This window comes from Triturus cristatus, chromosome 11 (genome assembly GCF_964204655.1).
Source record: "Triturus cristatus chromosome 11, aTriCri1.1, whole genome shotgun sequence".
NCBI classification, from domain to species: domain Eukaryota; kingdom Metazoa; phylum Chordata; class Amphibia; order Caudata; family Salamandridae; genus Triturus; species Triturus cristatus.
In genome coordinates this window covers 155,649,514-155,668,367 of record NC_140594.1, presented here as the reverse complement: position 1 = coordinate 155,668,367, position 18,854 = coordinate 155,649,514, and the positions used below count along the sequence as shown (strand labels likewise).

Below are 18,854 nucleotides of genomic sequence, written 5' to 3'. Positions count from 1 at the left end.
GAGAGCCTTGGTTAGATCTATTTGCCACTGAAGAGAACGCGCAATGTCAGCAATTCTGTGTGTTAGAATTTCCGAGGTGGCACTCGCTCGGCGACGCTTTTCGTCGCGAGTGGAGTTGCGGTCTGTTGTACGCCTTTCCGCCTATACCACTTCTGCCCAGAGTGCTGAAGAAGATCAGGTGCAAACGGGCCCAAGTCATTCTTGTGGCTCCGGATTGGGCACGAAGAGTCTGGTATCCCGAGCTGCTCAACATGGCCATCGATGCTCCGATCAGACTGCCTCTTCGGGAGGATCTTCTGTCGCAGCAGCAGGGGACAGTCCTCCACCCAAACCTGTCCAGTCTCCACCTCCTTATGTGGAGATTGAGCTGTGGCAGTTGACGTCTTTCGACCTCCCTCCCGAAGTCTGTGACGTAATCTTGGCAGCCAGGCGTCCTTCCACGAAAACGGTATACACCTGCAGGTGGAACAAATTTGTGGCATGGTGCACAGCAAAGTCTGTGGATCCCCTTTCTGCCCCTCTCTCTGAGGTACTCTTGTTCCTTCTCTCTTTAGTACAGCAGGGCTCTGCTCTGGGCACTATCAAGGGCTACCTTTCAGCCATCTCTGCCTTCCTTCGGCTGCCAGATCAGCCTTCTCTTTTCAAGTCCCCGGTAGTTAACGTTTCTTGAAAGGCTTAACGCATCTCTTTCCTCCAATTCCTTTTGTTATCCCTCAGTGGGACTTGAATCTTGTACTGACTTACTTAATGTGCGCTCCCTTTGAGCCACTTCGTAACTGTCCTTTACGTCTCTTAACCCTTAAGACTGCTCTCCTGGTAGCCATCACTTCTGCTAGAAGGGTGTGCGAGCTTCAGGCTCTTTCCTCAAAACCTCCTTTCTTGTCTGTTCATCCGAACAAGGTGGTTCTCCAGACCCATCCGTCCTTTCTGCCTAAGGTGGTCACTGCATTCCACATTGGAGAGAACATTACTTTGCCCACCTTCTTTCCGCCTCCTTCAAAGGAAGAAGAGAAGCTCCACCGTCTGGACCCAAAACGTGCGCTCTCCTATCTGGATCGCACAAAGCAGTTCCGGGTGGATGATCAACTTTTTGTTGACTACGTGGGTCCAAAGAAGGGTCGGGCCGTACACAAACGTACCATTTTTTGATGGGTCGTTTTGTGTATTAAGGCTCTGGCTAAAAAGGAGCCTCCAGTAGGGCTGCATTCCACCAGGGCGACGGCAGCCACTACTGCCTTAGGAAGGGGAGTGCCTCTAAATGACATCTGTCAGGCAGCCACGTGGGAATCACTGCACACGTTTACGAAACACTACTGTCTTCACCCCGATGCCTATAAGTCGGGGTGGGCTCGACCACAGTGTTGGGAGCTCTTTGAAGAAGGCGTCGGGGTGACCCGATGATGAAGCATGACACCACTAGGGTGTGTGAGGGTAACTAAACAAAAAGGAAGTGCTTCCTTGCTCACCTTTTGGTGAAGTTATATATCCCCTCACTAAGTTCTTCCCATTATAGTGCACCCTTATCGACCACTGGATGGTCAGTTAGAGTAATTTATTTGTAGTTAACTGATTAAACTTGGGAGGAATTACTCTGATCCAGAATCCTCTCCACCCTTCAGGCATTGAAAAAGTCTTTCATTTGCCCCTTTTGTGTATACATGATTAGCGCAGCGCACAGCTGTAGGGTTTACTCACAGAAATTTTCTGTAGAAGAACTCGCTATATTACTCAAGTATCTCTCATGTGAATTCGGTCTCACTCGACACTTGTCAGACGTCTCCAGAATAATCATAATACACTCCCTATTTGTACAAATATGACAGAACAATTTGGGATCAGCTACTCAGATGACGTAGCATCCGCCATACTAGCAGGACCATCCCTTCTATCTGACACAAACATTAGCCAAAATCTTACCCAAGCCCAAAACTGGGATGAATTAAAAGAACTTAAACGATGCCAAATGAAAATTTTATTACACAGGGCTATTATGACAGAATACCTCCGAGGTAATGCAGCACCTACAGGATTATTAGTGGACAACGCACCAAGGATCTTCCTCGACGATCCACAATTTAAAAAAGAGTGGTCTTTAATAGTGTAGTGAAGATTGCTATCTATATACGTACAATGCTAAGTTAGCACAACCGCGTTAGATCTTAGAAAGCCATCTTGCCGCTTTTGCTGCTTTTGCACATGACACTGTAGTTACATGTTATTAATTGAGAAATGCTTGCTCGACTTTGCTTCACATGAGAACTGTCTGTTGTTCACATCCCAAACAGTGAGCAGCGACCTAGGTCTGAACATTGTGTAAAGAAACAGTCTGGGTCGCTAGACGGTGCATGTTGTTGGGTTCAGGTTGATCGGCCCACTATTTAGCCATAACACGCACGCACCTGCAAATACCTGAAAGTTGGGTGCTTTTAATATTGCAGTGTTGCATGTTTTTCATTACATTCGGAAGAAGAGCTTTCCGAGGAGCATAGTCTAGCTGATCCTGTGATGTGATCCCACTAAGCTGATCTTTACTGTATGGGGTTCCCCATTCAAGCCTAGAGACCTTTTATTAGTCTAATAATAATAGTATTAGTTTATTAGCGAAAGGAAGGTGGCTGATATCCACTGTCATTTTAGCATGATTACTCCTTTAATTTTCTATGGTATTGTAACTATGCTGATGGTTTTGATCTTAATCATTTGTCTGCTTATGTTAGCCAAAGTACTGCATCTTAGGACACGAGGTTTATAAAATAAACTCTTTAAACTTTACCGTGTCTCTGTTTATTCTGTTCTGGACTGATATGAGAATAATTACGAACGGGTATTTCTGATTCCCACCATCCCTGAGAATACCCTAAGTCGCTTGTTCTGGGTTGTCTATACATTGGGACCGCCGAGCTAAAACTCGGATAACCAATGGGACACTGATGCTGGTCGGATAAGGGGTTCTGGGTTCTGAGGTGAGTTTTTGGTACACCACAATTCACTGAGGTCCTGGTTTCCTGTGAATAGTTCTGTGCATAAGCAGAATCCCTGCAACATGGCGCACCTAACATTTGGTCTATTGATTTGAAACGCCTTAGTAGTGCTTATATTAGTCCACAACACCCTCACTCTGGTTTCCGGTTGACGGGAGTGACGGTTTAACCTACCTGTGTTTCGACTAATAGGTTCATTCAAGCTTGATCATTAAAAAGGTTATTTTTACTGAACCCCAGTGCTACTGTTGATATCGTTGATACTCTTTAGTGTGTCCTAATGGCGGTCGAGATAGCCGCGCATAGTCGTGCACCTCTACGCCGTCATTTGATGACATATGGGGTGCCAGATGATGGGATGGCTGTTATTTTTGTGGTGAGCGCTGATGCGTCTTACCCGTATGAGTTGTTTTACTCTTGGGTGACTTTTGCGGCGGTGGATGACGATGATACGTTTCATTCCTTTACTGCCACACAGCTACCTGCGGTCTATACCCCGTATAGGACACAAGAAATTCCAATCTCTGCCTGGCAGCATACCATTTGGTTTAATGGCACCCTTCCCCATGCGGTTGCACCGGCAAGAATAGGCCCGTTGTCTATTGCAGGGGCCACATGGCCGGTGCTGGCTGGCTTTACGCCTCATCCCCGCTATCTCACGGTGGCGGTGGCTGAGTTGCGGGTACTACACACAGCCCTGATTACAATTCATAGGGCTTTAGTGCAGTACGTGTCACACAACGTGCAGGTGGGGGCACCTGCTGTTGCGAGACAACCAACGGACCACCACGCGGTGGTTATTAGTCCTGTTATGGTTAATTCGGTAATGGGCAAGCGCCCCCAAAGTAAGGATGATTTTCCTTATTGGCTTGCTGAGAAATTTGACCAACTGGAGGCGGTTTTTCCGCATACCACTCCTGTGGAGAAACACAGGATACTCACCATTAGTTTGCCGAAAGACTTAGTCCCAGATATGGCTGATTGCACAAACTGGGGCAAGGTCTTTGCCGCGACCTACTCGAAGTGCTTCGGCACTCCGTCTATGTCTGTACTACCCTCCGTCATCAAACGTGTTCAAGAGAATCACGGTGCGGAGGCTGCTGTTGAATTAGGAATGAGGCTTGTCGGAGTGTTCGATGTGGTGGCTTCCATGGTAATGGGCAATCTCAAAGGCGATGCCATGCAGTTCCAAGTAGCTAATAAGCTGGACAGCATGGATGAACTCGACAAGCCCAAGGAGTTTGCTAAAATAATTGCGCAAGCCTATAGGCAGGTGGGCCGTTGTGCGTTGGGTGTTAAACCAGCCGTAGTCATTCCTGATATAGTACAGCAAACTAAGGTGAGCTCGTCAACTAAAGACGAACGCCCAATTTTTCCTAAACAAAGTTGGCGAGCAAAGAAACAGGGGAAGCACCAACAGAAACAGGGGTCTCGTCCTGCCTCGCCCGTGCATTCGTCCAGCGAACGCACATATGATCTGCGCGATCGATCTCGTATTAAGTCACCTGATAGATTTCAGGTTTCTGAACAACGCTCTCCTCGTTCTTCACAGGAAACATCGGCTTCACAATCCGGTGGCGGAGACCGTGGGAAAGGAAGGGGTGCCCAAAGTCGTGAGCAACCCCGCCAGACTGACGGCAAAGGCAAGCAGGACGAGTCTGCACGTCAACGACCCCCGTTTCAGAAGAAGAAAGTTGCTGCGCTAACAGCGAGGTATGCCACAGATGGTGCGGACGCAGCTTCAGAACCTGACATGGGCACTAACGCTGCTCGACAGTTTGGCGAAAGTTACAGTAGTGCGACAAGCACTGCGTCCATATCTGGTGGCGACAGCAACTGATACGTTCATAACTGTAGAAACTGCTGATACTAGCTGATAAAAGAATGGATCACTAAAAAGGAAAACGACTTTCTGAATCAAGAGGATCCGAGAACACCATTGTTCTATACGATCCCAAAAATACACAAAGGAAAAACTCCACCACCAGGCAGACCCATAGTCTCAGGCATTGGGTCTCTTCTTGAACCACTATCAAAATACACAGATTGGTTCTTACGTCCTCTGGTGACAAATATTAAATCTTACGTTCAAGACACCAAATCTCCTAAAGCAGGTGGAATACAACCCAGCTGAGAACATCCTGGTGTGTTTTGATGTGGAGGCGCTATATACAAATATACCTCAGACCGAAAGCATCAGAGTGGTTGAAGAAATTCTCAAACAAGAAGAGTGGCTATGGGCAGCACCAATTGAGTGGATCACCCTTATACATTTGGCCCTCACAGAAAACTTCTTCAAATTCGAGAACCAACTGTATCTCCAGGTACACGGTACTTCAATGGGCAGCACATTCGCCCCAAGCTTGACCTGTCTGTATGTGAGTTTCTTCGAAGATCAATATATATGGACACCCAACCCATTCACCATCTATATATGTAAATAGTACAGATATATTGATGACATTTTGATGATTTGGAAGGGAGACATGACCAGTCTCAATGACTTCAAAATATGGATCAACAATCTAAATCCCGACCTTCATTTTACTATGACCATGCACAAAGAAAAAATCTCCTTTCTGGACGTTATCTTTACAGCCAAAGAAGGCACCCTTGAAAGCTCTCTCTACACAAAGCCCACAGATAAAAGCAGCCTACTAAGATTTGATGGCGCACACCCACGCTCCCTAAGAGAAAACCTACCAGTAGGCCAATTCTTGAGGGTGCGTAGAAATTGCTCTGATCTTCAGACATACAGAAAAGAAGCAGCTATCCTTACCACCAAACTATAGCAAAAGAAATACCCTACTAGGATCATAGAGAGCGAATAAAAGAGCACGCAATACACCAAGAGAGGCCCTTTCAGAAACACGTGTAAAAAAACAGCCTGATCATCTGATGTGTTACTACATACAATTCATCATCTAACGACCTGAAAAAGATAAATAAAAAATGGTCCATATTAACATCCAACAAACTATCCTTCGAGAAACCAATGTTCTCATTCAAACAAAACACAAGTTTGAGAGACATACTAATGCACACTGATACATTCACACCCACAACCACTAATCAAATGACACTTTGGAGAATTCCATCTGTTACGGGACATTATCCCTGCGGGTCTTGTGTAGTGTGCCCTTTCACAGAACACACTAAGACGATAGAACTAGGCCTACACTCACCTTGGGAACAAAGATCACACACAAACTGTAACTCTGAATCAGTGGTCTACATGTCAAATGCCCATGCAACATGATGTATATTGGAATGACGAGCCGCAAAGTAAAAGTCCGCATTAGCGAACATAGAAGCACAATACGACGTGCGGTAACAGCAACTAGACTCACAGCACATTATAAAGAGAAAAATCACAAGGACACAGAAATCAAATGGACTGTTATAGAAAAGGTCAAAAACACTGGTAACCTACAACGCAAACTCCTTGAACGAGAACAACGGTGGGTACATCGTTTGAAGACCCACGAGAGGGGCCTCAATGATTGCATACCCTGGAGTCAACTAAACAGATAAACTATCCACTGACCCATATCTCGACTTGGTTAGGTCTTCTCATGACAACTAGTCTCAGGACGGCGGATATTAACACCTTTTTTAGGGGGACAACTATGTGTGTAACTCCTGCTATTACACCGCTACTGATATTATCCGCCAATACATACAGCTCTTCGGTATACTATCGATACATGTCCTTATGCATGTACGAAAATTATTAAACACCCGCGTGTACTTAAGCATCATATGTATCAGATACGACCACCACATAGTGTGTTGTCAGCTGTTAACAACCCCGAAAGACGGTAGGCCATTTTATGTCTCAACATCCACTTTCTAAAGGATTTCATAGTGTCCACGCATCACTTTATGAGCGGATTGATCGCTCGCAATGAACACCACTATTGTGTACATAATTACGTCCCTCTATATTTTCAAGAGATTAGGCATGCTATCTCAGTAAGATTACTTTGTTTGACTCTTCTTTTTGCTTCCTATATAATACTCTAGGAACACACACGAACGGAGGCTGGGACCTCCCGACATGTATTTTCTTTTTATAGCGTCATGTGTCGATGTGAACTACCGCAAGCTATGATGCACACTACATTTCCCATGATCCTCCATCAACGTACTAGATGTCATGACGTCACACGTTATGCGCCATCGAGCACCAATTAACGATTAGATGCGCAATGCGGAAGTACAAATTCCCCGGTTACCGACTCAGTGGTGCACAAGCCGGGAACTGAAGCCAAATAGGTGTGCAGGCGGGGCAGGACTCTTGACGAAGTAAGTTTCGGGCACGAACATGGGTACTAGAGTACGATCGCGACTCCCCACACATGGAGCGCCGCCATTGATAGCGCCTTATAGAATATTTCCCCTCACACTCTATTTCCATATCTCTTTTTCCAACCCGGGGGTCTGACGATAGGGTCTGACTATAGAGCTACCCCTACAGGCCTTGCGGTCCCCTGTGACACGGGAATTCTCCAAAATTTGGGTAAGGACATATGTTTATGTGTTCTGCACATATCTCAACAAAGTTTGATAACGATAATCGTACATGGTTTTAGTCATTGTTTTTGTTCACGGATACGGTGTGAGTGATGAGTGAGAGCGAGGTACAGAGATTTTTTTACTTTGATAATATGCACCAACTGGCATGAACCAATTGTCAGTATGCGAGCTAAATCGCCACCACACGTTTTATCTGTCATGGAGTAATATTATGTATAGATACGGATACGAGCGGCACATGTTTGGAAAGAGTAGAACACCTCTATGTCATAGACACACTTGGCACATGTGGTCCCGGTCTTTTTCCAAAGCACGTATATGGGACACAGCATTTTGGAAATACCACTATGAATTCATACAATTGTATGTTGTTTTTCTTTGTGTTCTGTTCTTTTTCCAGATGGAGTACGACGTATGATTGATTAATTATCGGTCACTTACACAAGGAGCAGCTACTCTGCCCTTGATTCACGGACAGGATAGGGAATTCCCTATCTTGCCCCCTAGGGAGGCCTACTTTGCCCCGAGGAAAGTCCTGGACCTTCACGGCCACGTACAGACTGAAACATGTTGGCACCAGGGTCTTAGGACCATAATACTTCCAATAAGACCCATTTTTTAAGTATTTTTATTAACCCAGACAGACCCAAAAATAAAGGGATACTGGGGATCTGCCTGATGTTTTTTAATCTTTCAGCCCCCCTGGTCTTCTATTTCTTCAAAGAGCTCCCAACACTGTGGTTGAGCCCACCCCGACTTATAGACGTTGGGGTGACCCGATGATGAAGCATGACACTACTAGGGTGTGTGAGGTTAACTAAACAAAAAGGAAATGCTTCCTTGCTCACCTTTTGGTGAAGTTATATATCCCCTCACTAAGTTCTTCCCATCATAGGGCACCCTTATCGACCACTGGATGGTCAGTTAGAGTAATTTATTTGTGGTTAACTTTGTCCTAGAAGCCCCATTTATCAAAGCGGACTCTCCAGCAGAGACAGATTACTGGGGTATTGATTAAAGAGCATAGGACCTCTCAGAGCAAACCAGTAGCAGCCCCACTTCACATATACGATCATAAGGCAGCGGGCTCAGCACTGTATGGTGCAGAACTTTGTGGTTTTGAAAAACTGGACGGCCTTCTTACCACGGAGAACATTTTTGAGAGCCTTATGCTCACTTCCTCAGAGTATTCCTCTTCACCCACTAAGGCTGGACATGGGCAGAACTTCTATTCTCGAGGAAGCTAAGCTACGCCCCCTATTGTTTTGGTTGCGTTTAAAATCAACACCCGAGCTGCTCCCATACGCTGCTGCTCGTGTTGAAGTGCTCTTGACTGCTCTGAGAAAATCGGTTGGCTCTTCAAAGAGAAGACTTTGCTTACTACTAATGGGCTGGAGGGATCGGGGGACACAAAGGACCCAGCATTATTGCCTAGCAAAGACCTGGTCAAGAAACCATATTGGACTTGGGTGGCCCTGTCCTGTATTTCCTATTTGTCATTGGGCCGCCTCACAATGGATTTTATGGAATTTAAACTATCAGGTGTTTAAGAACATTATCTGGAGGCTATTATGATACTGCAGGACAGGAAGCTCTATATGCAATTCCGATTTGGCTCCCTCCCAGTGAACACTTTTATAGCCTCCTGGCAACAGCCTTCCACCACACTGCAGTCTTGCCCAGGTTGCCCCCATTTTCTTTGTCCCATGTACCGTTCTCCGAGAGCCAAATGGCTTACTCCTGTCTGTAGGCGGCTTGACACCCGTTGTCATAGCGAAGCGCTGCACATTTTAAAATCAGATTCCAGCCTCCTAGTTGCCTGCGCAGTTGCCAAGTTCCTTGGCAAAATGTGGGCTATTAGAAGGTCCGTGATGAACATATAATTGCTTGTAACTACCTCTAACCACTATTATGTATTTTTTAAACTGATAATATGTATTTTAGCTCTGGCTATCGCGCCATTCCTAGTATTGTAACTGCATGGCGGGCTATGCGGCCCAATTCCATCGCGGCATGGACTCTTGTTGACACAGCTTTTAGGCGCCTTATATGTTAATTTTATCCTTTTAAATCAGTTTAGATTAACCAATGAAGCTGACATTTTTTAAATTTTCTTAACAAATCTTGGTATGCATTTTATCTTGTACTGTACGCATTTGCACTTTTATGATCGTAATAACCGAAATAAAGTTTCTATGATGAATTATCCTTTCATGTAGCTGACTTATCCATATTCTCATGTTTAGAAGTGAAATTCAAATAGTTTGGTATTTGGTGTACTATAGCCTTTTCTACTTTTTAGTATTGCAGATATCTAATCTTATCTTAATCTTCTTATAGATACTACCTCAAGTGCTGTATTTATTTGGCAGAGTTTGAAATGTTGAATATCCCATACACATTTGAATCATTTGACACTAGTCCTAAAGAGGGAATGATTAAGGGACTTTGGAAAAACCACAGCCATGAACCGAGGGTGAGTATTGAGAAGTACAAGATTATATGAATTCCATATGACAAGCACTCATTCCATTGTTAGGCTACGGAGGGTGATCACTTTTGAAATTCAAATTTTATTTCACACAGATACATATATTCAATAATATATTTATACCAATTAAAAACTTCAATACAATTACACTATCCATTTCAATAAGGTAAAAAACTTGAAAAAAATATTAAAATATCCTTTTATTATCTGGAGACCTTTTAAATTGACAGGACTTTTCAACAGACACAATACCTGTTTTGAGAAAAGGTGGTTTAAAAAATGTGTTGAAGTATAAGGTGCAGAGCTGGGCAAATAAAAATAACATGATCAAACTCTTGAATACCACTATTGCAAAGTTCACATATTCTGTTTTAAAATGATTTTTTTCCCTTGGTCTTGTAACTGCCCTCAATGGTAATGCATTAATTCTTAATAATAAATGTGTACGGTGGCCCCATGTTCTAAGTTCCATGTCAGGTAAAGCTGTGTTTTTTCCCATTAAATGAGAATAAAATTTATTTTTATCTGTCGATTTTTGAGTAATATTCATTATCAAATTTTGAGCTAACCATATGGGAAAACAACTGTAGCTGCATTTCAACTGTGAAAAATCATGGACATGTTTTTTTCAAGCAGGATCTTAAACCGTTCGGGAGTGAACAATTCTTTTTTTAATGTATTATTTGCTCTTTAAAACAAATATTTCGAGGGGGGCGTAGCTAAGATGGCGGCACGGTAGGACGTGGGATTCTGCTCCTCCGGCCCGACGAAATATTAGCTTTGTATTTGCCCCATTCCCTGCAATATAACTCACCGGAGATCAAAGGGCACCGACTCCTGCTCATCCTGGTGCCGCGGCGAGCCAGAAATTAGTTTGCCTGAGTGCGCCTGCCTGCTCCCATGACGGAGGGCGCTGGGGCTCGTACGGCTGAGACGGAGGCTGAGAAAACGGCACTGGTGAGATCCCCGGTGGCACAGCACGGCCCCTGGGAGCACCAGAGCACCCGCTGTGCATCGAATGCTGCCCGCCTCACTATCTGGAGGTCCTGCGGGCCTGTTGACTTCTGTCACCTGAGGCAGGGGACCGGGCCTGGGACGCGACTTGTCGAGAGTCCGCCATCTTGCTGCTTTCCACGCTCTGGCCTGCGCCGGCTTGCCCCATCTACTCTGCGGCGACTGGCTGGCGAGACGTCTGGCGGACTGCTGTGCCTGGCGGAGGGCTCCCACAGGTGCGCTCTGCTTCTTGCGCACGCAAGACCTGAGCACCCACCTCTCCTTGTCGGCCGCCTGCATTACTGGCTGTGAGTCTGGGGACTTGGAAGACTCCCGCGTCGGAAAGCAGTGAGCCTGCCCTGGACAAAGCTTGACGGGCCACCGCCATCTCATCATCCTCCACGCTCTGGCCTGCACAGTCATTGGCAGCAACCTCCTGAGGGTCTAAGCGTCCAGCAGACCACCGCGACTGACCGGAAAGATCTGCAGGTGCGTTCCTCACCCCGCGCACTGCAGGATCGGGGACCTGGTCCAGGGCGGGAGAGCTCCATGAGCTGCCATTTTGCTTCTCGCCTGTGGCAGACTGCAAGGACTGCAGTCCGGTCGAGGGGTCTCTTCTTGACTGTCGGGGAGGAAAGAGCTCATTGAAAGGTTCCCCGGGACCGCAGCGAGCTCAAGACACCTGACTGCGACGGATTCCTCGCCTGGCGACTGGTGGAGGGCTGCTTTTCGGTGAGTCACACGGAGCTGGGGCGCGGGGTGCGGGGCCTGCTGATGCACTCACAAGACATTCCTGCATTGATCCCCGAGGCATCGGACCATTGCAAGAGAGCCTCTGGAAGTGTCGGCGCTTCCCCCGCCATATCTCTACAACTGGGTGGCCTGGGGTCTCTTTGCCTTGGCCAGCTCCCCCCGCAAGGTGACAATCCGGATCCTGATCAGACGGAAGAAGGGGGTCCTTTACACGCTGCTGCTGGGCCCTAACATCGCTTCGTAATACGTTTGCCTGGACATTTTGTTCCATGCTGCAGAGGGCTAGAGTGAAAGGCTCCACCACTAGTGGCATCGCGACCCTCTTCGGGATCACAAGGTCTGATTGCCCCACGAGCCCAGCGTTGTGTTAACTTAAGCCCAGACCAAGAACGTGGGAATTGCTCCGTAATAGGGTTGGCAGAGCGACTTCCGCCCTTGTCCTACGATTACTCTCCACTTGCCCTCTGCGCCCCGGAGTGCTGAGATGGCCTCAGCCCGAGCTAGAAGGGAGAAGTCCCTTAAAGAACTATTGCTTAAACAGCCTGGGGGCTCTGAAGCATCCCAAGGAACATCTAAGGAACTGGGGGGCACAGACTCACTCGATGAAGCAGATAGCCTGGCCACAAAGGCTTTCATGTTGGAGCTGTTCTCGGCCATTAAGGAAGACATCTTGGAACTGAAAAGGCAGCTCGCGTCCGACCTTAAGGAGGTGCGCCGAGATGTCGATGAGGTGGGTGAGAGAGTGGCGGCACTGGAGGAGCACAAATTGAAGAGAGAGGATGATCTGCATCAACTTCAGCAGGAGGTCCTCCGCCTACGGGACCAAAATCCAGACCTCCAGGCCCACCCGGATGATCTAGAAAACCGGTCACGGAGGAATAACATACGCATCCGCGCAGTGCACTGGAGGGCGGAAGGGGATGACCTGCGAGAATGTCCTATCCCTCCTTCAGCAAATTCTGGGTGAGGATTGCTCCCACAAGATACAGATGGACCGTGTTCACCGTGTGGGCCTTCCTAGGGTGATGTGTTGGTTTGCGTGCATGACTTTGAACTTAAGGAGCAGATTTTTCGTATGGCTCGAACGGCCCAACCGATTCAGTTTTGAGGACACACACCGGCCCTCTTCCTGGACCTGGCGGCGTCGACAATAGCCAAGCGGAGGGAATTCCGGGTCGCCACATCCTCCCTCCGGGGCAAAGGAGTACCGTATTCCTGGGGCCACCCATTTCGCATCATCTTTAAGCACCAGGGGAAGCGGAGGCAGATGCGTTTTCTCACTGATACCATGGATCTACAGGGAATTGAGGCTGATATGAACCCGGCGACAATGGACAGCCCCTCAAAGCTCGACAGGAAGAGACTTCCCCGATGACAGACGATTGGCAAACCATCAACCTCCACAAAACCAGGCCCGGAAGAGATGGCGAAAGAGCGTGATGCAGTGCTCTCCACCCTCTCGCAGACCCAAGACCGCCCATGTACTCCATGAACCACCTTCACTTACATCAAAGGGATGGCAGTAATTGTTGCGGAGCCGGAGGGGCCTGGGAGTGGCTTGCCCTTTCAGACTTCCTGGACTCCACTTTGCGGCTCATAGGCCGCCTGGTCTGGTGTTCGGAGATACTCCGCCACGGTCTCGTTCCCCCTGATACTTTTCATCAGACAAACTTTGGTCTCTTGCCTTTTCTTACTGTTCCACGCCTTTGACTTGCAGCGCTTGGTCTTATTATAGGCCACTCATGGTTCTTGTTCTATTCTGGGACTGTGCTCTTTTGGGCTGTAAACAGTATGTTGTATTCTTCTTGTTGTTTGTTTGTTTTGTTTTTTCTTTGGGGATCTTCCGTATCTTGTATTGTGACACCCTTATGTGTCCCAGCGCATGCTCCAGTCCACCTCCTACACGGTGCTCCCGAAGTCCTCAGAGTCCAGTAGGCATGCTCCACGCCGCCACCTATGCCTAGAGATCTGAACATTTTTAGCCTCAACGTCCAAGGCTTAATCACCCCACGAAGCGCACTGCGATCCTCTCACTTTTAGAGCAGCCTGAGGGCGATATCTGTATGCTTCAAGAGACCCATTTATTGGCTAAGGACACTCAACGCATGCTTCGCGACGCTTTCCGCGCCAATTTTGCTCTTCGGGGTGGAGAAAAAGAACGGGGTGGCCATCTTATTAGGGGCTACATTTGAGGGTAAGGACTTGTCTACCTTCTATGAGTCCAAGGAGAGAGTTCTAGCTCTTAGGATCCAATGGAGCCCCACTGTTTGTACTCTATTTAACATATACCCTCCTAATTCACAGCAAGAGGCCTTCCTCTCGGAGGGACTAGTCTCCCCTGACCCCGCCTTAATTGTGGGTGGGGACTTCAATCTAGTGATGGATAACGAGTGGGACTGGTCAGGGCAACGATAAACACAGATAGGGGCCCTCTCTTCCAAGGGAAAGCGCTGGCTGGCGAAGAATGGTCTCCATGATGTATGGCGCCTCCGTCATGCAGGCACGCGTGACTACACCTACTACTCGGCATCACACAAAACGTATGCAAGACTAGACATGCTCCTGGTTTCTAATGCACTCCTCCCTAGGGTACAAGACGCCTCAATTGCTGTGTGCTCCCTTTCAGATCATGCCCATGTTTCCCTCTCCCTGAGTCCGGAAGGGGTTGGGTATGCACCTGCTCGATGGCGATTGCACGTGGGTCTTCTGCACTCCCCCGCTATGGTGAAGGAGATATGCGCCAAGATCACAGATTACCTACAACTTAACGATATTGGTGCGACCTCCTTGGCAGCGGTTTGGGATGCGCTCAAAGTGGTCATACGCGGTGAGTTCATGGCCATCTCTTCTGCTGAGGCGTGCAAGCGGAAAGTGGTTCACTTAGCCCTTGAACAGGAGGTGGCAGAACTGGAGGCAATACACAAGTGCACCGGGCCCCTCAAGTTTGGCGCGAGATGGAAAAGAAGCAAACGTCTCGACCTCGATAGGCCCGAATACGCCCTGATCCGCCTCCGGCACAAGTTCTATCTGGGAGGTGACAAATGCGGGAAGGTGCTAGCACAGAAGCTACGGTCCAGGGCTGTTGCGGGTGCCATCCCTTTTCTCAGAAGCCCCACGGGGAAGGAACTCCATCTGGATTCCCAGATTGTCGAAGAATTTTGATCTTTCTATCACTCCCTTTATAGCCCCGACCAGCAGGGCGTTCCCGAGTCCCGGGATTACTTAACAACTAGCCAGTTCACCCGTCTCCCAAAGTCGGAAGCAGACCCTCCCGAGGCTCCTATTCGACTGGAAGAGGTCGAATCTGCCATAGCTAAACTGAAGCTAGATAAATCACCTGGCCCCGACGGCTACCCAGCCCTTTTTTATAAAACGTTCTGTCATGAATTAGCCCCCTTACTCACTCGGCCGTTCAACTCCTTCCAAGATAGTGGGTCGATGACTGGCTCGATGGGGGAGGCAGCGATCTCTGTGCTTCTTAAGCCTAATAAGGACCCAAGCCATTGCGGTTCGTACCGCCCAATCTTGCTACTGAACATCGATACAAAATTGTTTACGGGCATCCTTGCTGCACGGCTGAACACCCTCATGGCTGATCTCATTGACCCTGATCAAGCAGGGTTCATCACCACTCGGCAGGAAAGCGATAATACTAAGTGCCTCCTACACCTCATTGATAGCGTCCACCGCTTTAAGATCGGCGCGGTGCTCTTTTCGGTCGACGCGGAGATGGCGTTCGACAGAGTATGCTGGCCATACCTGTTCGACGTCCTCCGAGGCCTACGGGTTTGGTCCCTCTTTTCTCGCTTGGATACAGTGTATCTACCAGTGCTCCTCGGGCGTTTGTGCGGGTCAGTGGGGTCTCCTCCTCTCCTTTTAACATTGCTCAGGGCGCTAGACAAGGGTGCCCCCTTTCGCCTCTTTTTATTTGCCCTTTACATGGAACCCCTCGCACAGAAAATCCGGGCATTCAGGGCCTCAAATTTCGGAGGAGACTACCACAAGGTCAGCTTGTATGCTGATGATATTATCCTCTCCCTCGCGCAGCCACTCACCTCACTTCCCGCACTGGTGGATGAACTTGAATCATTTGACTGGATTTCGGGCTTTAAAGTAAACCTTAACAAGTCTCAGGTTCTCAACCTGTCCCTACCACAAATACAGGCTGTGGCCCTCCAATGTTCTCTCCCCTTTCAATGGTCACTTGATCATGTTCCCTACCTGGGCATTCTCTTTGATCCCACACACACTGGAAGTTAAATATAAGGCCCTAGTGCCACAGACGCGAAGAGCCTTGGACGGGTGGGCTACGCACACGCTATCATGGTTCGGGCGCAAAGCTGCGGTAAAGATGCTATTGCCTCGCATCCTGTATTTATTCCAGACCCTTCCGTTGACTCCGCCACCTGGCACCGTGCGTTCACTGCAGCTGGCCTTAAACAATTTCATCTGGGGTAACAAAGCGCGCCTCTCAGTCGCACAACTTTCACACTCCAGGGACGACAGAGGGGTGAGGCTACCACTCATTCATAGATATCTACAGGCTGCACATTTGCGTTATGTGCTGGAATGGAATCGCCCGCTGTCTGAGAAGCACTATTCATGGACCAGGCGGTGGCAGGTGCGAATGTCTGGCGAGAAATCTGGCTTCCCCGCCGCCTCCGTTCCTGGGGCCTCTGTTCGTCTCCAGTTACGGCAGCCACCATGAAAGTTTGGGATAAGGTAGCACTCCCTGATGACGCCCCTGGTGGATAACCCGGACTTCCCCCAGGCGTGAAGTCCGCTGGTGCCCAGAGATGGAGAGAGGCGGGCTGCAAGCGCCTGGGAGATCTGTTAGATCTCAAGGGCATCTTTGGTGCGGCCCCGCGTGTCGTCCCCTTATCCGCCGTTTCCCAGCATGGGGGCGACCAGAGCCCAGATGGAGACATATGCGGTGGCTTTGCAGGCCTCGCTGGCTTCTCCTCCTCCTCCTTACCCTCCTGGGACGTCAGCGGATCCCTTGCAGTGTGTGGGGCCCTCCACGGTGTCATCGGCAGCTCCGGCGCCGACTGGTGCGGATCCAGGCTCGGAGGATGTGGTGCCGTTGCGGACCACGGCGCCTCTGCTTTGCCGCTAACTCCCGCGGGAGTCCCTGTGGTGTCGCGGGAGGTCGCTAGGGCTCGGGTCGCACCCCCGAGCCCCTCTCGGTCCTCGGGACAGGAGGCGGCTTTGTCTGAGATGATGCCGCCTCTGCGCCGGCGGCAGCTGGCCCTGGCGGTGCCGCAGGGGTCGGCGGAGGGCCCTTCTCGCCCGAGCCCCTCTCGGTCCTCAGGACAGGCGGTGACCTTGTCTGAAGCCGAGGTGACTCCGCTCCGGCGCCGGCAGCTGCTGGCGGCACCGCTGGGGTCGGCGGAGGGCCCATCTCGTCCTGTCACCAGTCGCGGCAGGCGGGTGTCCCCTCGTCCCTCCCCGGGCCCTTCTCGTCCCTCCGCACAGGCGGCTGCCTCATCGGAGTCAGGTCGACGCCGTCCCTTCGCCATCCCGGCTCCGGTCCAGCTCCGGCCTCCTGCGATGTGTGCTGTGACGGAGTTCGCCCAAGACGTCGGATCGTTGACTCGTCTTCAGACACCTCCTCTTCTCCAGAGGTCCGGCGGTTGCTGGTGTCCTCCGGACCGGAGACGTGCTGCCGTGTCGTGGCTTTTTCCCCGACGTCGTCTAAGGGCGGCTCCTTGCCGTCTCCACGGTCTTCGCCGGAGGAGCCGCAAGTCCTCCACTCTGCGTCCCTCTTCCTTCCTTTCGGCCTCAGCCCTTCCTTCCTCCGGTTGGCTTGGGGGATGGCCGCCTTAGCTTGCAGCCATCACCTAACAAGGAGCTGCTTTCCCCTCTGCGGGGCCCTACGGAGGCGGGTGCGGCTTTCGCCCGCGCTGTTTCCACGGCTGTGGGAATTTTCGGGTGATCCGGCTACCCATTTTCCTGCAGATCATCTTCTGGAGGTTCTGCATCAGGGCTCTGGTGGTAGGGAACGGTTTCTTCCCTTCGAGGGTTCACTCCACTCTTCTCACTTGGGGCTGACCCGCCATGGGGGACCCGTTGCCCCAGCACCTTCTGCACCGCCACCATCCGGCACCGCGTGATCCGGTGTGCCTTTCTCTTCACCCTTCGACAAGAGGCCCCCTTTTGCAGTCTGCCTTTCCTGCTTTGCCGCTGCTGTTGTCTCCCCCTTCACGGGAGACCCGCTAGCTGGACTCCTGGGGGCGCAATATGCTTGCTTCAACCAGTGCGGCTCTGTGGGCCCTTAACACACTGTGTTTTGGCTAGGGCCACTTCTTGTTTGTGGGACTCGGCAGAGTCCCTTATGTCTGCCGCTTCTCAGGAGGGTGCCTGTGTGGATTTGAAACATGATGTCTTGGATGGTCGGGAGATGGCGGCGTTTATCCTTCGCTCCGCTCTGGACATCTCAGAGGTGCTGGGTCGTGCCATGGCTTCTTCGGTTGCCCTTCGTCGCCATGCCTGGCTTCAGGACAGTGTGTTCCCGGATAATGTTAAAGAATGGCTGGTGGACCTTCCCTTCGATGGTGCTCTTTTGTTTCATTCCCCTGCGGACTCAGCCATCCAGAGGTTCTTGGCGGGGCTTCGTCCTCCTCCTCCCCCTCCTTCTCTTCCTCCGTGACCTGCGTGTGGCTCTGGTTCTTGGACCTGTTCTTCCGTTGGGGCGGGTCGCCCCGGTTGTCTGGCTGAGGTTGTGGTTCTGTTGGCTGCTGGCCAGCCCCTTTTTGACTGTGTGTTTTTCCTTTGGGTTTTTTACACCATGCTGGGCCGAGGATTGGGTCTTCTTCGTTTTTCCCCTCTGGCTGCTTGATAGGCCTCCTGCGGGTTTTTTTGCTGCAGGTTTTTTTGTTGTCCTCTGCTGCGGAAGTTTCTTCTTAAGAGGTTCCCATGTCTTGGGATATGACATGCCCCATGTGGGGCAGGGTTGGCTGTTATATAGCCCTGGTATGTGCTGGGAAGTAGTGGTCGTCTGCGGGCTTCTGCTCTTCGTGGCGTTATGGTATGTTGCGGATGCAACCTTCTTCTTCGCCTTTTTGCTCGAGTGTTCGTTCTGTGGTGTCCCTGATGTC

General features: G+C 49.7%; 1 protein-coding gene across 2 annotated transcripts in view; it reads left to right on the top strand.

The window, feature by feature from the left end:
• The window catches only part of KNTC1 (kinetochore associated 1), a 1,031,844-nt gene that overhangs the window by 702,902 nt on the left and 310,088 nt on the right, over positions 1-18,854 (top strand). For both annotated transcript variants that reach the window (XM_085636469.1, XM_085636468.1), the window contains exon 55: positions 9,861-9,996. In XM_085636469.1, coding sequence (XP_085492595.1) covers positions 9,861-9,996 — 136 coding nt within the window. The remainder of the gene's footprint in view (positions 1-9,860; positions 9,997-18,854) is intronic.